Source organism: Balaenoptera borealis, assembly GCF_965194805.1.
Source record: "Balaenoptera borealis genome assembly, chromosome: 17".
Taxonomy (NCBI): Eukaryota; Metazoa; Chordata; class Mammalia; order Artiodactyla; family Balaenopteridae; genus Balaenoptera; species Balaenoptera borealis.
In genome coordinates this window covers 511,967-532,784 of record NC_138876.1, presented here as the reverse complement: position 1 = coordinate 532,784, position 20,818 = coordinate 511,967, and the positions used below count along the sequence as shown (strand labels likewise).

The following is a 20,818-nucleotide window of genomic DNA, read 5'->3' as shown; positions in this document are numbered from 1 at the left end:
AGCAGGCCCCCTCCCCCGTTAGGCATCCTGACTCAGAGAAGGTCACGCCAGCAGGAGAAACGCCTCTATTGAGTGTCCTGAGCACACACACAGCCCAGCCCCACCTGCCCCGCCCGGGAAGCAGGGCCACCTAGGTGAAGAGGCAGAGGGTGCCGTCAGCCCCGGCGGAGAAGACCCACGGCTGGGTGGGGTGGAAGGCCACGTCCAGCACCCCCAGGTCCTTGGTCAGGGTGTGCCCCTTGAGCACCTTCACAGGCACCAGCAGCGGGTTCTGCAGCAGGTCGCTGTGGGGAAGGGAGAGGCTCAGGACGTGGGCAGCACAGGCCCCACGGGGTGCGGGCGGGCGGGCGGGCACCGGCACTCACTTGTACACCATCCCGTGGCAGACGATGACACTGCCGTCGTCGGAGCCAGATGCAAAGAGCGGGTACTGGGGGTGGAAGGCCACGGCCCGGAGGGCCTTCTTGTGGTGCCTGAGTTGGGGGGGGACCAGGTTGAGGGGGGCGGGGGGGCAGCGAGTAGGCAGCAGCCCGCCACCCGCCAGCACCTCACCTCAGCACTCTGTACGGCTTGGTGGAGAGGTCCAGGTCAAACCACACCAGCTTGCTGTCGTAGCTGCCACAGATGACGTTGTCGCCTGGCGGAAGAGGCGGTGGTAGGGACCTGGTGGCCCCCTCACCTGCCCCCCCCCAACCAGGGCGGCCCCTCACCTGCCGGGTGCACTGCCAGGCTGGACACCCACTTGCAGTTGGGCGTCAGCTTCTTGGTGAGCTCCTGGCGCAGCAGGTGGTAGAGGCGGACGCTGCGCTGGGAAGCCACGAGCAGAAAGGGCCGCACGGGGTGGAAGGCCACGCACTGCACCTGACCGCGGCCGCGGCGGAAAGGGCTCTGGCTGCGGCGCCGGCTCAACTGGTGGATTAGCACCTGGGTGTGGCCCGGGGTGGCCAGCACCACGGCCATGTAGTCGCCACGACCGTGCCAGGTCACCTGCGTCACTGGCTGCAGGAAGGCGAGGTGGGCTGAGCCGCCCCACCCCGCCCCACCGCCCCGCCCCGCCGCCCCGCCCCCCCCCATAGCCCCCACACCTTGCCGTGGCAGATGCGCAGCCGCAGGCCGCCCCGGCGCTCCTCCTCTGAGGCTTCTAGCCAGTGGGCGGGCTGCGCAGCGGGCTCCGCGGGCGGGGTGAAGGCGCTCAGCAGCTGGTCTGTGCTGCCCACCACCAGCCGGTCCCCCAGGGCCGGGTTCAGCAGCAGCACTGCGTCCTCCCTGCGGCCAGAGCCCGGTGAAGGCCCCCAGGCAGAGGACCGCCCCCACCGGCCCGGGCACCCCGGGCCTCATACTCACACTGCCACGGCCACCAGGCAGACGGTAGGGCAGGGGTTCCAGGCCACACTCTTCACCACGCCCCCCGCGGGCACAGTCCTCACGCAGCGGGCGGAGGCCACCTCCCAGAGCCGCACCGAGCCATCGTCTGAGCCTGGGCACAGCGGATGGGCTCTCAGCACCCGGCCCCCCGCCCAGCCCCCAGGGCAGGGCTGCCCCACCCGAGGCCCACCTGATGCCAGCCACTGGCCACCCGGGGAGACACTGAGGCAGCGGACGAGGTCGCTGTGGCCCCTGTAGACCTGCAAAGAAGGGGCGGTGAGGGACGGAGCCCCGGAGCTGTGCGCTCCCGGCCGCCCCGCCCTGTCTGCTCACCAGGGCCTGGCACGTGGGGAAAGGCTGCAGGTCGCGTGGCCGGGGCAGTCTGGGGATGAGGTCCTCAGGGTCCACGTTCACCTGGGAGAGGAGCACGCGGGGTCAGCTGCGTCCACCCCCCACTCCCCGCCCGGGAGCCCCCCCAGGAGCCCCCCCCCCCAGCCCCCACACACCCTCATCTTGCGCTGCCGTGGGCACAGGTAGAGGTCAAGGCAGCGCTCGAAGCGCTCCTGGATGAAGCGGCCGTACGCGGGCACAGCCCGCAGGTTCGGGAACCGGCGCGGCAGGAAGTTGCGCCTCCTCTCGTCGGGCTCCTGCTGCTCCCAGGCCATGCGCTGTGAAGGCAGGAGTGAGCCCGGAGCGCGGGGCGGGCGGGGGCAGGCAGACCCCAGCCTGCACCAGGCTCACCTCCTCCTCGCTGGGCAGGTACTCGGGAGGTGGGTTGTAGGACTCCGCGTGGCCCGGCAGGGCCAGCTTGGGTGCAGGCACGTGCATTTTGTGGCGGCCCAGCACAGCGTCGGGGTCCTCTTGGGCCCACAGGTCGTAGAAGCTGGGGGTGGAGTCCCGAGGACGGCGAGGCTGAATCCAGCCCATCTTAATGGCGTGCACCATGCGGGAGACCTGCAGAGGCGGCAGGGTCAGGGTGGGGGTGGGGGTGGGGGCGGGGGCGGGTGGCCGGGGGCGGACCGGAGGATGGGGCCCGCACCCACCTTCTCCTTCTCCACCAGGGACGGGATAAAGCTGCGCTTGTCAGCAGGCCGGTTGGTGACCGGGTGGATCATGAGGTCCCCACTGAAGAAGTCCACAGCCGGCTGGGGGGACGAGCAGAGGGGTGTGGGCCCGGGCCCTGCAGGTGCCCCCAGACCCTGGGGCCAGCGGCTGCCCCTTACCTCGTACGGGTTGAAGCTCACATCCCCAAACTGGCCCCTCTGCAGTCGCCGCACCAGGGCCACCTGTTCATCTGTCAGCTGCACGCTGTGCCCTGTCATCCGGTCCTGCACCGTACGCCTAGGGGCTGCCCGTCAGAGCCGAGGCCCCGCCCCACCCCACCCCGCCCCAGCCCACCGGCCCTGTCCCACCCCACAGTCCCCGCCCCACGCCCGCACCAGTAGTCAGGGTTGTCCATCTTGTCCAGAAACTGGTCCAGCTCGTCAGGGGTGCGCAGGGGCTTATAGATGCGCCTGCCGTCCAGGTCGTAGCCCACGTGGGGGAAGTCATCGTACCACTCCAAGGGCACATTGCCCACCGTGTTCCGGATGTCCTGGGGCAGGAGGTCAGCGTATCGGCACTGGACACCCACTGTGCCCACCCGTCCCTCCAAGCCCCCCAAAAGATACAGACGAGGGGGAAAGGTGAGAGCAAAGGGACTGGCTTCAAGGCTAGCCAGGGGCAGCACCCGGGCACCCTGACTCGTGCCTTCTCCCTGGGGTGTGACGTGGCAGGGCGGCCAGCACTGTCCCCCACCACCCCCCTGACCCTCAGAGGCGCCGGAGCTGTACCTTCACATTTTCCACTGAAGTGGTGCCAACCCCAGAGCCTCCCCCCTGGATTCCTTGGCCAGGGCTCTGGGCAGCCACAGGCAAGGGTGACCTCATCGCCCGTGGGCTCCCTCCCCTGGCGGGGGGCCTTAGGCAAAACCGGGTAGCCACGGGCAGGGACTCAGGGAAGACCCCACCAACCCACTACAAAGGGAGGCCGAACCCACCGCATTGTGACCTGCAAGCGTTCAGGGACTCCCCAGCCCCCCAGCCCTGTCCCCCACCCCACCCTCAGCGGGCAGAGCAGCCACATTCCTGGACACACATTCCTGGTCGAGGCCCCTGCCAGCCGCCACCCTCCCTCCACCCAGCACGGAGACTGCTGCCCAGGCGGCCGCTTCCTGCAACAGTAGCCACGGGAGGAGTGGCCCCGATGAGACAGCACGGCCGGGAGCCTGGGAACCCCTCCCCCTTACAGCAGGACAGGACCCTCTGGGAGCTGCCCCTCTGCACCTGCCCCCAACCCCCAACCTGCCGACTTTAGTTCTCCCAGCTTGCCCATCCTCCAGGTGTGCCCTCGTGTCCCTGCCGTTGCTAGGAATGCCCTTCCTTCTCCTGTGACCCCCAAGTCTACACAGCCATCCCTGAATTGGACAGACTGGAGTTGGGGGGTCGGTGGCCCAGACAAAAGGCCCACGGGAGCACTCAGTAGGGGAACGGGGTGCTGGTGGGGGGTTCTCCAGAGCAGGAGCACAGGCAGGAGCCGGTAAAGAGGGCACACACAGCCTGGGCCAGACCTGGAGATTGATGCCAGGAGGGGGCAGGTGCAGGAGAGACAGGCTGTGTCATCAGGCGACCCCAGGCACAAAGCTGAGGGGGGGCGGCCGAGGGAGCTGGGGCTGAACTCCAGCCCCTCAAAGCTGTTCTCTGCCCCCTCCTCCGGGCACAGAAGGCCCCAAGTGTACATGGGAGGGAGAGACAGACAGGGTGTGGCCAGGCGCTGGGGCCAGGGCAGCTGGGTTAACTTGGTCATGCCAAGCGAGAAGGCCCGGGTCATGGGTCCCGCTTGACCCTCCTGCCCCCCGCAAAGAGGGAGGAGAGGAGGCGGCACAGCCCTGGTACCACCCAGAAGGGGGCTCCCACTTCCCCCGCATCCCCCAAAGACAGCAAGATGCTCCAGGCCCCTTCACCGTGGCGCGAGAAGGCAGAGGGACGGAGGGCCCCTGCTCCAAGCGGCCTCCAGGGGCTGGGAGGCGGGGAGGAGGGCGGGTCGGCGCGGGGGAGGGGCCGCCTCGGCTATAAAGGCCCGGCCCGCGGCCCTGCTCCAGCCCGGGACGCACACGTGCGCGCGGCGCCGCAGCCGCCACCGCGGGAGCCCTGAGACCCCGCGCCCCCCTGGCCTGGGCGGCGGCGGCGGCGGCGGCGGCATGCACGGCGCGCGGCGGAGCTGACGGCGGCCGCCGGCCCCATGTCTTTCGCGATGCTGCGCTCGGCACCGCCCGGCCGCTACCTGTACCCCGAGGTGAGCCCGCTGTCGGAGGACGAGGACCGCGGCAGCGAGAGTTCGGGCTCCGACGAGAAGCCCTGCCGCGTGCACGCGGCGCGCTGCGGCCTCCAGGGCGCCCGGAGACGGGCCGGGGGCCGGCGGGCGGGGGGCGGCGGCCCGGGGCCTGGGGGGCGGCCGGGCCGCGAGCCCCGACAGCGGCACACGGCGAACGCGCGCGAGCGGGACCGGACGAACAGCGTGAACACGGCCTTCACGGCGCTGCGCACGCTCATCCCCACCGAGCCGGCCGACCGCAAGCTCTCCAAGATCGAGACCCTGCGCCTGGCCTCCAGCTACATCTCGCACCTGGGCAACGTGTTGCTGGTGGGTGAGGCCTGCGGCGACGGGCAACCCTGCCACTCGGGGCCCGCCTTCTTCCACGCGGCGCGCTCGGGCAGCCCTCCGCCGCCGCCGCCGCCCCCGCCCCCCGCCCGCGACGGCGAGAACGCGCAGCCCAAACAGATCTGCACCTTCTGCCTCAGCAACCAGAGAAAGTTGGTGAGTGTTGGCCGCAGGTCGTCCCCAGAAAGGGAGGCGAGGAGGATGGGGCGCCCCCCACCTCCAAACCACCCGTGCAACCCACACCTGCCTGGCAGAGAGGGCGGGGCCAGAGGCAGGCAGCGCGCCCCAGCAGCACCTGTTAACCCAGGCGCAGCCCGAGCCCAGGGAGGGAGGAGCACGAGGGGGAGGGCGCAGCGGGAGCAGGCGGGGCTGGGCCTTCCCTGGGCGTTCTCCCCACGAGTCCCCTGGACACAGGCTCCCACGGGGACCAGAGCAGGCCACCCAGGGCCAGATGGGGGAAGAGACCAAGGCAGGGCTGGCACCAACTTGGAAGCTAGGGGACCAAACCAGGGTTGGACCAAGCAACTCTGGCCACCCACCCTGCCCCCAGGGGAAGGAGACTCAGGGGCAGTGGGGCAGTAAGGAGACCCCTCTGGGATCCACTTGCTCTGCCACTGGCCTAAGGCTTACCGGGCACCTACCTGCCCTCCCCTGGCCCCTGCCCCTGGGGCTGCCCACTCAGACACCAGTACAGCTGTGGGACCCGCTGGCAGGAGACTTGGGGGCTGGGGGAGAGGCCCCACGCTGGCCGGCTGTGATTTACAGCTCCTGCTGTGCTTGGTGGCACCGGAAAAGCAGGGTGAGCAGGGAGAAAATACGGCGCGGCTTTCCCCAATCCCCATTTCCTCTCCAGACGGCACGCGCGAGCTCCTGGGGCCTGAACATCTGGGAAATTTAATTTTACAATTTCGGCTGTGCAGCAGCGTACTCTCCTCCCCAAGCCGCTTGGGGAAGCTGGGCTGAGCGTGGAAGGGGGGGCGCTTTCAGCACCCACCACCCGAGACAGCACCCAGTGGGGAAGCCCAGAGGTGCAGGCTGGCACTGGTCTCTGCGCGGGCCCTGACACTGCTCTCCCCTCTGCAGAGCAAGGACCGAGACAGAAAGACGGCGATTCGGAGTTAGAGGCGGATGCCGCTGGGCCATCCACGGAGAGCCCCCCTGGACCTGACTCGGGCACAGGCCTCCCTGAGGGCACCCCCCAGGCCAGCCCTGCCCCAGCTGTGAGCGGGGCCGATGGACAGACAGGCGGTGGGACTCGGAGCTGGCCCAGCACTTGCCCAGCCCCACTGGAACTTTCCGTGCTGGCTCCCAACCTGATTTTCTTCTGGTCACTATGTGCTGGCATCTTGTGTCTTTGATATGATAATATAAAGTCTGGAAACTTTGTATAATTAAAAACAAAACAATTATCTTCTAAACACGGACGCACTGTCCTCTCCAGCAGTTCAGAATCCACCCTGAGCCGGAGCCCGAGCCCACCCTCCCACCCCTCAGCGCTCCGTGGGCCAAGGTACCCAGTTCTCGGGGAAGGCCCCCCACTTTCCAGGGCTCAGGGCCGGCGCACCCAGCACCCACGACCAGGGGACTATGGCGTGGGGTCCGAAGGAGACCTGTGAGGGGAGAGGAGAGCGAGGGACAGAGCAGGACACAGGCAGCCCGGGCCTGGGAGCAGTCTCGCCCCACCCCCGCTCCGAGAGCCTGCCAGGTGTCCCGGTGCCCTGAAGGGTCCTCTGTGCTTGTGGCATGCAACTTGCTCGTCGGTCTTCAGGGCCTCGGCACCTCAGCCTCTGCCCACGGAGCCCCACGAAGTGGGCATGTAGGGGAGGGTAAGCGAGGGGCACTGTCTGGCAGAGCGAGTCCCCAGGCCTGAGGGCAAGGACCAGGTGGCAGCTGCCTGTGTGTACCCCTGGGGCCCACCCCTGCCCCCAGCCCTGCCCACCCAACTCCCCCAAAGGCCCCACCTGCCCATGAGGAGGGCAATTCAAGCCTCTCCCCGAGCTGTGCACAGCTGGCGGGCCATTAAAATCTTGCAGGTGACAATTATAGACTAGTGGCGTGAGCTCCACGGGCACAGCAGAGAAGAGAGACGGGGGCGGCTCTGTGCAGGCCACCCCAGCACCCCCAGGCTGGCCAGCAGCCTGACTTCTGGCCAGTGGGCGGGGAATGGCCAAGAGTGCCAGGTGCCGGCCCCGGGCCCTGCTAGCCCTCAGCGCAGGCTCAGGGACCCCGGGAGAGGGCAGGTGCCGAGGCCCACGTGGGCACCCCAACAGGGCAGGGCTAGAGCTGCCCCCTCCTCTGAACAGACGGGCTCCAGGGAACCGAGAAACCGGAAGCGATGGTGTAATTTTGGAGGAAATTCTCAAAGCCAGAGCCATTAAGGACTAGAAGGGGGCTGTGTCCAATCTGATAGAAATATAACAGGATAAAAAGTCACAACGGCAGGTTCCACTCAGAGAGAAACCCAACCCCAAATTTCCTCTCCTTAATCCTGCAAGAGCCTACAGCTGGCCGGCTGAAAGGGGGAAGAGGGCACGCTCGGTCACCCCCGCCCGCCTGCCTGGAGAGCCAGGACCCAGGAGGAACGTGGGGGTCCACCTGGGGGATGAGAAAGGCACCCCTTCCGCCCCCGGGGCACTGAGGACACTGCGAGAACGCAACCCGCGGAGGGGCACGCGGGCAAGCAGGGAGGCCCCCCAGGGTCTCCGGCCTGCCTCCCCTGCTCCCCGGGGCACCAGTGCAGTTCTGTGGGGACGGTCTGTGGCCCACCTGCCGCTCACCCACCGGCCTCACCTCTCCATACCTGGGCTGGGTGGGAGTGCACCCTCCCTCACAAATCCTCCCGAAGACGATGGGCGGCAGGGGGCAGGGGGCAGGGGGCCGCATGCCCTGCACAAAGGCCTGAGAGAAGACTGCGGGGCGAGGGGGACAGGCAGGGCGAGGCCGGAGGGGCATGGGTGTCAGGGACCCTTGGAGCCGGTGCAGGGGAGGGGAAGGGGCTGAGGAAGCCTCAGAGATGCCAAGTCGGTAGGAGAGGACAGGCCGTTGGGACGGTCCCCAGGGGCCGCAGGTCCTGGCACAGGGCGCGCGGGCCAGGCCCTCGGCTGCTGGGCCTGTGACTCCGACAGCGGCTGCAGCTTGGCCAGCCTCGGGCCCGGGCAGTGGGCCCGGTCGCTCCCTGAGCTGCACCGGTAGCAGCAGAGGCTGAGGGCCTGGCCCGCCAGCCAGCAGGAGAGGGAGGGGAGGGGGCAGGGAGGAGCACGCCGTCACCCTCCACCGCTCCAGAAATTCAAACCAGACTGGGGGTGGCGGGCCGGCCCGAGCCCTTGCGGCCCCACGGGAGTCCACTCGGCTACTCACGGCCGCCGCCGGGCCCCCGTCCACCACAAACCCCACTTCCTCCCCAGGACGCCAGCCTCGCCCTCCACCGAGCCTCCGTGTGCCAGTGCCCCACAGAGGCGGCCCGAAAGGAGGGCCCAGCCCGCACCCTGGGCCAGCAGCCGCCTCTGCGGGCCAAGCAGGGCTGGAAATGCTCTGATGGCCATCAGGGCCAGGCTGTCAGCTCCCTGTCCCCAGCCTGGGGAACGAGCTGCTGGCGGCACCACGTGATCCATCGCCAGGCCGCCTGCGCCTGCAGGCCAGCCGGCCCCCACCCTGCGCGGCACCTGCGGGCTGCCAGGAAGCACATGTGACCCCGTGGGGGCGGGAGCCCGCCGACCCCTCCAGGGCCCAGACAGCCCCCAGCCTGCACTCTCCCAGGGGGCCGCCATGCCCCAAGGACGAGCCTTCGGGCGGCAGGGGTCCCCCACCCCCCAGGCTGCACCGGACACAGGCGGCCACCGGCTGATGTGTCGGCTGGGATTTTTCCGCTCTCGCAGAACCCCCCCCTCCCCTCCCCCTCCCCAAAGTGGCTGCAGCTGTCAGGACCGCAGATTGGAACTGCAGGTACGGCGCTGGCCCGCTGCCCACCTCCCTCCCGTGTCTGTCTGAGAGAAAGGAAGCCGGCCCACCTCTGGAATCCTTCACTCTCTCCTCGTTCGCCTCTCCCACCTGTCCCCGGGGAGCGCGGGGTCAGCCGCCCTCGCTCGGGCTCTCTCTTCCCCTTGCCCCTCTCCGATTACAATGCCGGCAGTGTTCCCTCAGCTCCCCCGACACGGACCCCCCCCCCCGCCCCCCGCCTTCCTGAGCCTCCTCTCTCCTGCACTCCATGGCGGGAGGAGGACAGGCCACGTGCCCCAGGCCACCTGCTGCAGCTGAACCCACACAAGGTGCTGGCAGGATGAGTCCTGGTCGATGGGCCCAAGGGGAGAAAGCCAGGTCCCGCTCGGCCTCTTCCTGCCCCAAAGGCCAAAGCCAGCTGAGGGGATCCCGGCAGGGCTCGGGGTCAGGAGCAGGGCCCACCAGCTGTAGCCAGCCAGGCCAGGGTGGGGCGGGCGAGAAACTCGGAACCCCCTTCCCAAACCTTCTCCATCAGACTATCCCTTCCAGTTGCCATCCTCACAAAAGCGCTGCTGGCCCGACCCACCCCTGAGCCATCGGACGTTGTGTGGGCACAGGGCCCCTCCAAGGCCACTCCTTGACCCCTGACCAGTGCCTCCACGGCTGCTGGGGTAGAGGGAAGCAAGTCCACTCCCCGGCCAAGGGGCCCATGGGGGAGGGGGAGAGGGCACCGAGGTTGCTTGCCCCTGCTCCTGGGTCCTCAGATACCCAAGACCCCCCACCCATCTGCCCCTCCCCCTCCTGGGGTTGGCCAGGGTCCAGTGGGCACTCCCACGTGGGACACCCGAATCTCGGCTCCCTGCAGGCAAGGGCTCCCAGAAACTCCTCTGGGAATGCTGGAGGTAGGCACAGGCCTGGGACCCCACTGCTAAGTGCCAAAGGCCCACTCTGCTGCTTCACATCCCAGCCCCAGCCCCTCCAGGACCTCATTCGGGAGGACTCGCCCCGAGCCCCTGCCCATACACGGCCAGCCCCCCACCCCCTGACCCCTGTCCTCAGCAAGACAGCCCCTCAACCACCTTACCTACAGAATTTGCGCCCCACAAGCCTGCCCAGCCAGCCCCGGGTCTACTGCCCCACCTCCAGCCCTAGGGCGACACCCACCCCACCCCCGCCCCGCCCCAGGCCCAGCACCCTCCCTCCCACCCGCCTGCCAGTCCACCTGGGTTCCTGCTGCCTGGGACACTGGCTCCAGTGGGCACAGGGCAGGCCAGGGCCTCTACCTCCCACGTGCCCCAGTGAAAGGCAGGGTGCTGCTGTGAAGGAGCCCCCCCCCGTCACCCGCTGCTGCCGCGGCACAGCTCCTGAGCCCCCAGGCCCTGCTACCCTCCAACACTCTCCGCCGCCCACCCCGCCCTCCCCACGGGGAACCCTGTCTCCCAAGTGTGACAAGTGGACCCAGGGCGGGCGGCGCTGGCGGGAGGGCACCCCCCACACACCCAAACGCAGCGGGCCTGGCTGAGAGGTGGTGCCTGGCACAGGCAGCCAGGGGCGCCCTGAGGTCACAGTCGCCGCACCCACCGCCCCCCACGGCCACCTGCGAGGCCACGGGCCACGGTGTCATCGGGCCCCTCCCAGGCCAGGCGGCCGGGGCGACCCGAGGGGCTGTCGGAGCCTGGCCGCGGGGATGGGGGCCCGCCAGGGAGGCCGGCGGCCCGCGAGGCCGAGACGCACGCTCTGCACAACAGCTCGAAACCCGAGCCGCGGCTGCGCTGCCAGCAGCGAGCGAGCGCCGAGGGCCGAGGGCCGCGCCGGGGGCCGGGGCCGGGGGCGGGGCCCGGAGGAGGCGGCTGCCGCTCAGTAGCCGGGAGGCCATTAGCGGCGCCTGGCGGGAGAGCTGAGAGGACCGCAGCCCGGACGCAGATGCGCCCGCCGCCCGCCCACCCTTGCAGGGCCGGGACCCCGGGGCTCGCAGCCCCGCCCCCACCCCACCCGCCCAAGGCCTCAGCTTCTCCCAGCTTCTCCCAGGCCAGAGACAGGGTGGGGGAACCCCGCTGCTGCGAAGGCCGCCCACCCCCCGCCCCCGCCCCCGCCCCTCCTCCCGGGGCGGCAGCTGGATGAGATCACGTCTGTGGGGGAGGGGTGCAGTGGACTTGTGGGAGAGGGGCTCCCCCCACTCACGGTGGCCAGGACCCCCGCCACGCGTGGCCTGGCAGCACGTCCAGGGGCTGCAGCCCTGTTGCTGCCTGGGATGGGAGCTGGGGGGAAGGTACGGAGAAGGCCAAGGTACGGAAACAGGACCCAGGTCTCCCGAGAAGGAGAACCGTCGCCCACCAGTCAGTGCCTGGGGCGGGGGTCCCCCAAAGCCAGGCCCGGCAGAGGCCAGCGGTCAGAGGGCCTAACCCCCCCCCCCCCCCGCCTGGGACCTCAAGCCCAGGCCTGAGGGGTGGGCAGGACAGGGACTGGGGAGGGGGAGGCTGGGCACTGCCACACCGCAGGTTCTCCCCCGGGAGCACGCCTTGTCAGGACACCACTGCTGGAAGCTGGCCAAGGCCTGAGTGGAGTCCTGGCACCACCGGCCACCTCCAAGGACGCTGCGTGGAGGAGGCGCTGCCCGACACGATGCGACCAAGTGTTCGCGGACGGGGGCCCCTCCCAGGTGCCAACCACCCAGGGCACAGCCCCGGGGTGGGGGAGGCTCCTGTGCCCCTCGCGTGCTCTCGCCCCTTGGGCCCCCGACAGGACGGCTCGCCACCCCACCTCTCAAGCCTCTTCCCTGAAGCCCATCCTGCTTTGCACAGACGGCAGAGATGCGGCGACAAGTGTGTGTGTGTCGGGGGGGGGGCGGGGGGGGGCGGGGGCAGCACTTCTCAGGGAGGAGAGCATCTGTCAGGCCAGCCTGGTCCCTGAAAGCCGAGCTCTGCCGCCCCCTCGAGCCACAGCCGGCTGTGCTGGCAGAAGCACGGCTCCCTGTCACTCAGGCGACATATGGGATAGTCATCGCCGGAGGAAGCAGCCCCCACCCCGGCGGCTCCAGCACAGCCCGGGCTGGGAGGAGCGCCTCCCCGCGGGCGGGCCGAAGCCCCTCCCCCGGCCTCTGCACTCCATTTACAATCATCATCGATTTCTCAAAATACCGAATATAAAAAAGTAGCCGACAGGATGTGGCTGCCGACAGCCAGAGCCCCTGGGAGGGGGGGAGACAGGCCGGGAGCCGCGCTGCACCGGCCCCCCTTCGCCGAGCACGCCCGCTGCTCCGGCCAGGAAACCAATTTATTTTGTTTTGTCTCTGTTCTCTGAACGCACAGAGACCGGATCGGGCGGGCAGCCAAGGCTCCTGCAGCCGCTGCCAAGAGAGCGGAGGATGGGGGTGGAAGCTGTGCAGGGGAGGGGGCGCGTGTCTCCCCAGCCGGGGACAGCCCCTGGCAGGCGGCAGGAAGAACCACCGGGGGGCAGGGACCGCTGTCTCTGCAGGCCCCCCCAGCCCGAGGAGGCACTCACCCGGAGGGCTCACACCAGGGCAGTGGGCATGGGGGCCGCAGCCCCGGCCAGTGGCCAGGACACATCAGGGAGGCGGCGGCGGGGCGAGCAGCGCGGCCACGTCTACCTGGGAGCTCCTCAGCCCCAGCGCCCCCCAGAACCCACGGGCAGCTCTGGGCAGCTGAGCCACAGCAGCCTCTGGCCAGACCGAGCACGCCTGGCCTGGGAGCAAGCTTTCCCCTTGAGAGCGTAAATGTGGGAAGGACGACCAGATTCACTGAGGGCCCCAGCGGCCCAGGCCTCCAGGATGCCAGGGAGGAAAGGGGCAGAGAACCGGGGCTGCCCGTCTCCTGCCCTCAGTGCCCAGTGCAGGTGCCAGCGGGGCCTGTCACTGCACCCTCACCCCCGGGGACCAGCCCAGGCCGGCTGGTGTCGGGGAAGCCTCCCCGGGCCTGTCGGTGCCTGCCAGCCCCGCCGCCCACCCCCCAGGGCCCAGGGGTGGCTGCGAGGTGCCCAGTGCCCTCCCCTCCCCGCGATGACACACACTCCTGCAGTCACGTGTCCCCGACCCTGAAATCGCTCTTCCAGACGGGGACTGGGGCCCCAGGCCAGGACGCCCACTCAGGCCTCGCTGTGGACTGACCCACCTCTGCCCAGGCAGTGCAGCCCACCCTGCGAGCGAGCAGGCCGCGGCCCCAGCCCTACCTCCTCGTCAGAGCTGTCCTCCACATACTCGTCCTCGTCCGGCACGCTCGCCACCTCCATCCTCGGGGAAGGGGTCCCGGCCTGGGAAGGGAAGGGGAGAGCAGTTATGTCAGGACACTGACGCCCTGTGCCTGGGGCAGATCGCGGGTCCAGGACGCCCGCCCCCTCCTGCCAACGCGGAGGCCTAGGTTCCCACACCCCAGTCTCTAAGCGGCTCCAACCTGGTCCCGGCGCCAAGACAAGACTGGGGACACCGCAGGTCTAAGTGGGCCTTTCAGGGAGGGGGGTCCCACCCAGGGTCATCCTCTGTCAAGGGCTGGACCCATCATAACGTCCAAGCTCCGGGGGAGGACCCCAGGGAGGGGCTGACACCTGGAAAAGGAGCACTTAGCCACCCCCGCACTCCTTAATGAAAAAAACGGCTGCCGGGCTCCTGGCCCAAAGGCCCAGCCGAGCCCAGAGCCAGCCTGGGGTCAGGGGGCAAGGCGCCTCAGCAGCCGCAGGTGAGGGCTGGTCCCCCGAGGGGAAGGCCATGGTACTCGCTCTTGGCCACCGGCAGAGGGGCCACAGCCGACCCACTCCCAGGGCCAGACCCTTGCCCCGAGGAGGCCACATTCAGCGCAGCTGGCCAAGGGCCCGGAGAGGCACCCACACTCTCAGAATGCCAGGAGGCCCCGGCCCCAGGCTGAGCCCGCCCACCGGGCCAGTGAGTGGTGCCACTGGGCATTCACACCCCAACCCGGAAACCAGATTCTCCCCTTGCGGGGCGGGGGGACCTGGTGTACCGGAACTGGGATTGATGGGGAGAACAGCCCGTCTCTCCCCCCGACTCCAGAGGCAGTAAAGTGTAGCAGGGGCCCCCCACCCCAAGCACAGGCGCCCCGCCCAGAGCCCCGTTCCCCCTGCCCGGGCAAGAGCCAAAGGCCCGCAAGGCAGCTCTCCCTCCCGCCTGTTTTTCCCTCGGTGTAAGGAGGGTGGGAGAGTAACTTTTTTTCCAGGCCAGGAAAAGGCGAGATTCGGTTTCCACGTCTCTCCCACCCCTTGCTCCCCGAGCTGTGCGCTGCGGGAGCCCTGCCCGCTGAAAGTGGGTCAGCACTGCCTGGGGGCGGGGGCAAGCGGGGGGCGCAGAGGGCCAGCCTGGGGCCCAAACCTTTCCTGCCGTCCTCACCCATAGCAGCAACCAGCGGACACACCTGCCCCAGGCCCTGGGCTGGCAGGACCCCAGTCCAGGCCACTTGCAAGTCTCTCAACAGCCCCCTGATGCCAGCCCGTGGCTGACGGGCCACTGGTTGCAGCAGGGTCGGCAGTGCAGGCCATGGTGCTCCAAGGCTGCCAACCGCCAGCCAGTCTGATGACCCCCACCAGGCACCGGACCCCGGGAGCCCCGCACCACCTGCACGACAGGCCACCATCCCGGGGCCCTGGCCAGCCCCAGTGATGCCTGGGGAGCCAGACACAGGCGGGACCTCAGCGAGGGGAGGGGACACCCAGCAGCGGGGCTGTGAGTTCCTGGGCAAAGGAGCTGGACGCCGGCAAGGAGGGCCCTCCCTCACGGCACCAGGGCTCTGAAGCCACATCCTCCCTCCAGAGGTGACGCTGCAAGGCAGACGGTGGCCACCAGGGGGCTGCCGTGATGCGGGGCGTGGCCCAGCTCCTGGGACCAGGAGGACCTAACAAACCCCGCCCCTTCAAAGTCTAGAGGCACTGTAGCTGGGCAGTGGCCACCGGAAAAAAGGGAGAACTTGCACAGCGCCGTCCTCTCTCTCCTCTTTCTCACGCGGCCCAGCCCCGGCCCTCGACATCCTCAGGCACAGGCACCAGCTGGCAAGGGGCTGCCCAGAGCCACCAGCGCCCACCCCAAGACGGGCTCAACACCACGTGCTGCGGGCTCCCAAACGTGCCCATGTGGATGGCTGGGGGCCCACAGGCAGGACCAGATGGAAGTGGGGTTCTGTAGGCAAATGTCCCAGACCAGGGGACCGAGGGAGGCAGGACGGGCCTCTCCTGGGAGGGGCTGCAGCCTCGCATCCTGACCGGCAGCCCCACAGCCAGGCTGCCGCTGCACGGCTTGCTCTTGGAGCCCCGAGTCCCGAGAGAGGGCACAGGCAGGCAGAGGTGAGCTGCCCAGTGAGAGCCAGCCACTCAGGTCACCCCAACCAGACGTGTGAGTGAACCCCAGAACACGGGGTGTGATCCGAGGGACCACCCTCCGAGGGCAGAACATACCAGAAACCTGGGGAGGGTACAGGAGAAGCTGATGTGCTTCACAGCTGAGGGGGGCTGTGGGATCTCCCAAACCCACTGATCATGTCACCCTAGATGCAAAACCACCCACCTGCCCTGAACTCTGATCCCCAGAAATAAGAGTGTCTGACACTGGGTCACGGCCGGGGCTCTCTGGGACAGGCCCGGGCACGTCCTGCCTGAGGTGGCCTCCACTGAGTGGGCCCGCTCCCTCCCCAGGAGCCAACGCCCAGACCCCACAGTGCACAGGCCTGGGACTCACAGCCACCACCGGTCTCCTGGCAGCCCTGCCCACCACTCCCCAGAGCTGAGCTGAGACCCAGATGGGCTCCTCCTGCCCAAGGGTTTGCGGTAAGCTCCGTGCACAGACGGTACAGGCAGGACTCTTAAGTTATCTGGGAGATGCTGGTTGCACATTAGGCATCGCTCCTAGGTCTTTTGTTACATTCTTGAACGTGGCAAGCAGATTGAACTAGTGAAGATGGGAACTTCTGTACAAAAGAATAAGAAAACAAAATACGGGAAAACCCACACAAATGAGAAAGGACCAAACCAAACAGGACAAGCAGGAAAAAAACAGATCTAAGCAAGCACAAAAAGGAAGAAATGGCCGTCAGCACCTAAATCCACTCAAGGTGAGAAATCAAGAGGAGGCCCAGCAACGCGAGACCTATGGGACCGGAAAAGCCCGCCCAAAAGCACCACCAAGTGCTACTGGGGGGACACAGGGAAGCAAGAGGCCCTGGGTGACTGGGGTGCCCGGCGGCAGGAGCCACCACCTGAGGGTGGAAACAGGAGGGGTATGGGCGGCCAGTGGGGGAGCGGGAGCGGGGCTCGGGGCTCCTCTCCAGCTTGCTCGCAGGGCTTCCTGGTGTGACACGGGACCACCCACGGGCTGCGGCAGGTGAAGGCGGGTCGGCAGACCCTCGAGAGGGCCCTGAACTAGCGGAACCCCCAGCGTGGTAGGAAAGCCCTGCAGTAGCCGCAGGATGAGAGGAACAGGCTGACTCGGGGGGCCCCGATGCACAGCATGACGGGGCTGTCACGGGGGGCCACTCCTGGGTGTCTCGTGTGGCCAGGCTTGGGGGGAGACAGGAGAACACACAGGAAGCACTGACCGGCCTGTTTGTGAACAGGAGACGTGGAGAATCGCTGGCTCCACCAGGCGGAGCGGTGGATGGCTTTGGAGGAATGGGTGGAAGAAAAGGGGAGGTCGGGGCATTTCCACCAGGAGTCAGGAGTACACCCACCTCTTCAATTCCCTCTCTTGGTCTGGACGAATTCCAACCCGTACTGAGGTCCCCGCTTTAGAAGAAAATACTCCAACACCCCTCAGCTAAAGCACGAAGAAGCCAGAGACGTGAGTGCCCAGGCCAAGCAGGTTCCGGGGAAGCTGGCAGGGCTCCAGGACGACCCACAGGAGATGCGGATGGGCCCCAAGAGCCTGCGCATGCACGGGGAGCGGAGCCCAGCGGAGCACGGAAGGGAGGGCCCGAGGGCCTGGCTGCCAGTGGGGGACACCTGGGGAGGGTGCAGAGCCACAGGCAGCCTCACCCCCTCTGAGGACGCCCCCACCCAGGTGGCCTGGGCCGACTTCCTCAGACAGAGGGCTCAGAGGGCACCCCGGAGGGCCAAGGGCCAGGGGCGAGGACAGCTCCCCGCCCTCTGGAGAGGGTGGGCGTGGAGTCTCTCCTGAGCTGCAGCTCGGCACCCGCTGAGCCGGCCGCCAGCAGACCCAGGACGGCGGCACAGGTACCTCCGCGGAGCAGCACGAGCCCAGCGGCTCGCGGGGCACAGGTGGTCAGCCTCGAGATGCCTGTACGCAGTACCTCCCCTAGAGAATTTCAACTAAAAATTCTTTTTATTAAAAAAAGTTATTTAACTTTTAAAAATCATTCCTAAAATTTTGTTTATAAAAGAGGGTAAAAATCCTATTCTAAAGGAAAAAACTTAAGCATGTGGATCCTTAATTTTAAAAGAGGAGGAAAAGATCCAGGAAGATAATTTAACCATGAACTGTGCTCACCAAGGAGACTGAAGGCAGCGAATGGAAACGTCCTTTACTGAACAGTGTTGATCTAAGATTTAACTTTTTGTCAAGGAGGGAATATTTTGTAAATTTAAAAAGTTAAGGGACTTCCCTGGTGGTCCAGTGGTAAAGAATCCGCCTTCCAATGAAGGGGACGCAGGTCCGATCCCCGGTCAGGGAACTAAGATCCCACGTGCTGCGGGGCAACTAAGCCCACGTGCTGCAAACCACAGAGCCCAGTGCTCTGGAGCCCACGCGCCACAACTAGAGAGAGAAAACCCGCACGGCACAACTAGAGAGAAGCCTGTGCGCCACAACGAAAGAGCCCGTGTGCCGCAACTAAGACCCCATGCAGCCAAAAATAAAATAACTAACTAACTAAATAAATAAATAAATAAATCATGAATCTTTAAAAAAAAAAAGTTAAAAAGGAGAAAAACATCTGCCCATAAGCCCACAAACCACAGGCAAGGCAGTCTGTGGACCATCTTCTCTTTGTGCACCAGCGCTACAATTAAAGCTTGAATGGGTGAGGGTTTAAATCTGATTTAAAATCTTTTCTTCCTAGGAAATAGATCAAATAAGTGCAGCTTTTGGTTTCCATCACGGTCCTAACCTCCAGAACACCACGGCCATTGAAAGTATAAATAGTTACAAGAGCGTTTTTAGGATGGTCTGAACAACCAGTGTTGTGCTTTAGCTAAATTAAGCGTTTCTGTCATTTTCCTCACTTAAGAGCGGGGTTTGCCTTTCCCCATCGTCACAGCAACAGGCAGGACGGCAAAGCCTCACGCGGCAGCCAGCTGGCTCCTGCGCCCCCGAGACCAGGCCAGGTGGATGGAGCTCCACTCACTCCCGTAAGTGCGGGGCCACCAGCTCCCCCCCAGGCAGGCCCCTGCAAACAAATCCCACCTTGGGCTTTGCCCCTAGGAAACCCAGCCTACAGCTGAGTCTAGCAAAGTGGCCCGAGCCTCAAGAGAAGTGACATGAGAATCACTGGGGTGGGGGGGGGGCCCAGGCAGGTAGATTTTTGGGGTTCCTATGAACAGAGCACATGACTATGCTTGAAAACTGGTGCCCTAGAGCTCAGAGCACCTCAGCTCCAAGTAAGCGTCCTACCCAGCCCCCACCAGCAACAGCCACCCCCCTCCCCCGTCCCGCTGCACCAGAGGAGGGACAAGGGCCTTGGGGTTCCCAAGGAACGGGAGAAAGTACTGCCCCCAGAGAGCCCGATGCCTGGCAGGCACTTTGCTGGCCATGGTCATCCAGGGGGAGAGCCCACTAGGAGGCTCCTTGCTTACCCACCTGCTGCCTGGGGGTCTTCTCCGTACTGCTGTGCTGCTCAGCGCCGCTGGCCCCATCCTCCTCCTCAGCCACAGTGTCAGCCTCACTACTGTCACTGCCGGAATCTTCCAGGCCTGAGAACACACTCTCCTCGCTGTCGGAGAGGCCAGGATCGCTGCCAGGCCCGAGGCTGGGAGCAGGAGCGCCGAGGAGAGAAGGCTAAAAGAAGCACGGCGTCAATGAGCCCACAGCCCACCCACCAGGCACCGTGCGCTGACCCACAGCTCTGTGTGGCCAGCCTCCAAGGCTACAGCCCTCAGGCCACAAGCCTCCACCTCCACCAAAACCACCCACCCAACCCAGGCCTCCCTCACCACCCACCTCCGCCAGCAGGCCGCGTGCCCTCGGAAGAGACATTCAACTCCTAGCATCTCACAAGGGAAGGACTTTTCAAGGAGCTCAGTTCCCATCACATCACCCACACCGGCCCCCTATCCTCCACACCCCACCCTGGCACTCACAGCCCCACAGCTATGAGGGCACTAGGGCGGGGTCTGGGGCAGGCAGAGGACCACAACCTGAGGGGCTTTTCCCACCTGAAGCAGAAGACTCTGTATCCAACCAGATTGGGACCGACAGTTGATCAGTAAATTGTAAAGGTTGGTTGAAAAGACATAAAAACTACACAAGCTTTACTTAAAAGCAAGTGTTTCCATTCACCCCCTCAAGGGGTAGGACCAGAGCTTCCTCCGAGCAGAGCTCTGCTGACCAGACACTACCCGGTCCCTAAGTCTACAGGACACAGTGCACAGTGTGTGGACCTTTTAGAAGTGGAACAAGAACTTGCAGACTTCTAACAAGCATTTATTTGAATGGAGAATTCGCTGCTTTTCAATTGTTAACAAGTCTCTCACCTAATTGGACAGCCTGCACTCACCAATTTCTTGGCAGCACTCAACTCAGCTTCCACAGAAACGACTCTGACACCCACTAACTACTCCAACACTTAGTAAGCCACACAATTGAAACAGCAAATGAAAATGGCATAAATGATTTGGGCACAAGCACAAATGGCTGCTGATGGGTACAGAGCCAAGAGGACTTGTCGCAAGTTGAGCGCGCAGCCTGGCAACCCAGCAACGTGGAGTCCCGGCGCAGAGAGGCGCGACTGTACAAGCCTTCGGCGGCTTTCTACCACGGAGATTTGATGACACCCCACAACCCAGGTGGGGTCCAGCTGGAAAGCAGGAGTGGCCATAAGTCCAGTTGAAACGATGCGTCCAGTGCAGCAGGCACTGCCTTACTATTCTCGTACCCTCTTTTACAATGTATGCGACGTATTAGTAACGTATCAACAGGCAAGTAGTTACTGCACGCTCAAACCCCTTTAACGCAGGAAGCACAATTCAAAGGGCTAGGGAGGCTGCCGCACAGGATGCCAGCTCTCCTTCCTAGCTCTCTCCGGCCCAGACGTTCTTCCAACCGCAGAACAGCCCAGCCCCGCACAGGCTACCCCTCGCGCAGGGGGTGCTCCCTGCCCAGGACGCCCCCACAAGGCCACCGCTAGCAGAGGACAGGCGACCCTCCTCTCCGCTTTCCCCGGCCTGGCTCCCCGGGGCCGGCGGCCGAGGAGCCGCCACGTGCGGCCCAGATGCACCTCCCCGTCCCACTCGCGCAGCCCGCGGTCACCTCCTCCGGCTCCGGCTCCGGCTCCGGCAGCCGCTTCCCCTGCAGCGCCCTCGCCGCCGCCGCCTCGCGCCCCACGCCCCGCGTGCCCGCCATGCTCCAGGCCAGCCCCGACCCGCGCCGCCACTTCCGGCAGCGACACGACCGCGTGGGCCTGGGGGCGGGGCCCGCAGGGTCAGAGGGCGCGGGGCGGCCCCTGGGTGGGGCGGGGCCGGCGTGCGCGCGCCGTGGGGACGCGGGCGGGCGGCGCCGGCGGGAGCGTGCCCGTCGCAAGATGGCGGCGGCCATGCTAGGGCTTGGGGCCGTGTGTGCGCAGCGAGCGGCGGCGGCGCGGCCCGCGCGGGAGGCGCGGCGGCGGCGCTAGCCCGGCCCTCAGCCCCTCCTCGCGAT

At 66.5% G+C, this 20,818-nt stretch overlaps 2 protein-coding genes across 3 annotated transcripts; one reads left to right on the top strand and one right to left on the bottom strand.

Annotated features, from left to right (window-relative positions):
• Positions 1–50: 50 nt before the first annotated feature.
• Positions 51–20,716, bottom strand: BOP1 (BOP1 ribosomal biogenesis factor; the record flags this gene model as incomplete). Its single annotated transcript, XM_082363944.1, has 16 exons — positions 51–284; positions 366–473; positions 553–637; positions 711–999; positions 1,086–1,266; positions 1,345–1,477; positions 1,556–1,625; positions 1,699–1,779; positions 1,872–2,033; positions 2,107–2,319; positions 2,409–2,510; positions 2,589–2,706; positions 2,805–2,959; positions 13,186–13,266; positions 18,764–18,961; positions 20,432–20,716. The coding sequence occupies 16 exons, from the start codon at positions 20,714–20,716 to the stop codon at positions 131–133; spliced, it is 2,415 nt and encodes an 804-aa protein (XP_082220070.1). The 3' UTR covers positions 51–130.
• On the top strand, positions 2,986–6,482 carry SCX (scleraxis bHLH transcription factor). Of its 2 annotated transcripts, none has more exons than XM_082363970.1 (2): positions 2,986–5,220; positions 5,918–6,141. In XM_082363970.1, exons 1-2 carry the CDS (start codon positions 4,645–4,647, stop codon positions 5,960–5,962), a joined length of 621 nt encoding a protein of 206 aa, XP_082220096.1. In that variant the 5' UTR covers positions 2,986–4,644; the 3' UTR covers positions 5,963–6,141. The 2 variants fall into 2 exon arrangements, with proteins under 2 accessions (XP_082220096.1, XP_082220097.1); XM_082363971.1 differs by lacking the exon at positions 5,918–6,141 and adding an exon at positions 6,148–6,482 and having other exon boundaries at positions 2,997–5,220.
• Positions 20,717–20,818: the final 102 nt, after the last annotated feature.